The sequence below is a fragment of the Budorcas taxicolor genome, chromosome 8, assembly GCF_023091745.1.
Source record: "Budorcas taxicolor isolate Tak-1 chromosome 8, Takin1.1, whole genome shotgun sequence".
Lineage (NCBI taxonomy): Eukaryota > Metazoa > Chordata > Mammalia > Artiodactyla > Bovidae > Budorcas > Budorcas taxicolor.
In genome coordinates this window covers 101,826,548-101,828,405 of record NC_068917.1, presented here as the reverse complement: position 1 = coordinate 101,828,405, position 1,858 = coordinate 101,826,548, and the positions used below count along the sequence as shown (strand labels likewise).

Here is a 1,858-nt window from a genome sequence, read left to right as displayed (position 1 = left end):
TGTTCTGTCCTGACGCAAAGTTGAGTTAGGCCAATGGGGTTGGGGGGGGCGGGGGGGATAGATCAAGGGCCTGCCCAGACCAAGCCCCCCCGCTACAACTGCCAGAATGGACTAGCCCATGTGATATCACAATTCCAAGGGGTTGCCAAGTCACTGCTAGAGACAGACCCTCATTTCTCCCCAGGGAGCTCTAGGATGTGGATGTGAGACAGGTGAGCAAGGAAGGCAGATGGCGACAAGGAACAGCCCTAGCCCCAAGCCGATGGGCACGGCTCAGGGGGACCCAGGAGAGGCAGGCACACTGCCAGGTCCTGATGCTGGCATCCGGGATACAAGTTCGGCCACTCCGCTGAAGATGAAGCCCAAGAAGGTGCGCAAGATCAAGGCGCTCATCATTGACCTGGGCTCCCAGTACTGTAAGTGTGGCTACGCGGGTGAGCCGAGGCCCACCTACTTCATCTCCTCCACGGTGGGCAAGCGCTACTCAGAGGCGGCCGACTCAGGGGACACCCGCAAGGATACCTACGTGGGCCACGAGCTGCTCAACATGGAGGCGCCTCTGAAGCTGATCAACCCGCTCAAATATGGCATCGTGGTGGACTGGGACTGCATCCAGAGCATCTGGGAGTACATCTTCCACACGGCCATGAAGATCCTCCCCGAGGAGCATGCTGTGCTGGTCTCTGACACCCCGCTCAGCCCCACGAGCAACCGGGAGAAGTATGCGGAGCTGCTGTTCGAGACCTTTGGCATCCCTGCCATGCACGTGACGTCCCAGTCGCTGCTGTCCATCTACTCCTATGGCAAGACCTCTGGGCTGGTGGTAGAGAGCGGGCATGGTGTCTCACATGTGGTGCCCATCTCTGAGGGCGACGTGCTGCCCGGCCTGAGCAGTCGAGCCGACTACGCGGGCAGCGACCTCACCAACTACCTGCTGCAGCTGCTCAACGAGGCCGGCCACAAGTTCACTGACGACCACCTGCACATCATCGAGCACATCAAGAAGAAGTGCTGCTACTCGGCCCTCAAGCCCGAGGAAGAGCTCAGCCTGTGCCTGGAGGATCTGCGCGTGGACTACGAGCTCCCAGATGGCAAGCTCATCACCATCGGCCAGGAGCGCTTCCAGTGCGCCGAGATGCTCTTCAAGCCCACCCTGGTAGGCAGCAACCAGCCTGGTCTCCCCGCACTCACCGCTGCCTGCCTGAACCGCTGCCAGGAGGCGGGCTTCAAGGAGGAGATGGCTGCCAACGTGCTGCTGTGCGGCGGCTGCACCATGCTGGACGGCTTCCCCGAGCGCTTCCAGAGGGAGCTGAGCCTCCTCTGCCCCGGGGACAGCCCTGCAGTGGCCGCGGCTCCCGAGAGGAAGACCTCTGTGTGGACCGGCGGCTCCATCCTGGCCTCCCTGCAGGCCTTCCAGCAGCTCTGGGTCAGCAAGGAAGAGTTTGAGGAGCGGGGCAGTGCGGCCATCTACAGCAAGTGCTGAGCAGCAGGGTCCCCACCGGCCAGGTCTGGGGGCAGGTAGCCACAGGCCACTCTAGACACATTTTCAGAATTTCACATAAAATTTTAAAGTGCAGTGGCTCCTGTCTGGTCTGGATTTCTTGCTCTAGGCTGATAGCAGAAGGTGGGGAGGGGGATTTGGGCTTTCAGTCTGTATCTGCTGGGTTGGGAGAAGCAGGCACGAGGGGAGGCTCACCGGCCCCTCCCCTTCTGCCCTGTTCCTGAGGATGACATCATCATAGAGCCCAGAATGTGGCTTCTTGTTCCATTAGCTGTTCAGGGTTCATAGCCCAATCCAACCAACACTCATATTGCTTGCTCACCCATAGACCAAGGGAGGAACAAAGGCTCAAATTAA

General features: G+C 60.0%; 1 protein-coding gene across 1 annotated transcript; it reads left to right on the top strand.

Annotated features, from left to right (window-relative positions):
• The first annotated feature begins 229 nt into the window (after positions 1–229).
• Positions 230–1,483, top strand: ACTL7B (actin like 7B). The gene has a single exon (XM_052645359.1). The coding sequence runs from the start codon at positions 230–232 to the stop codon at positions 1,481–1,483; it is 1,254 nt and encodes a 417-aa protein (XP_052501319.1).
• The last annotated feature ends 375 nt before the right edge of the window (positions 1,484–1,858 follow it).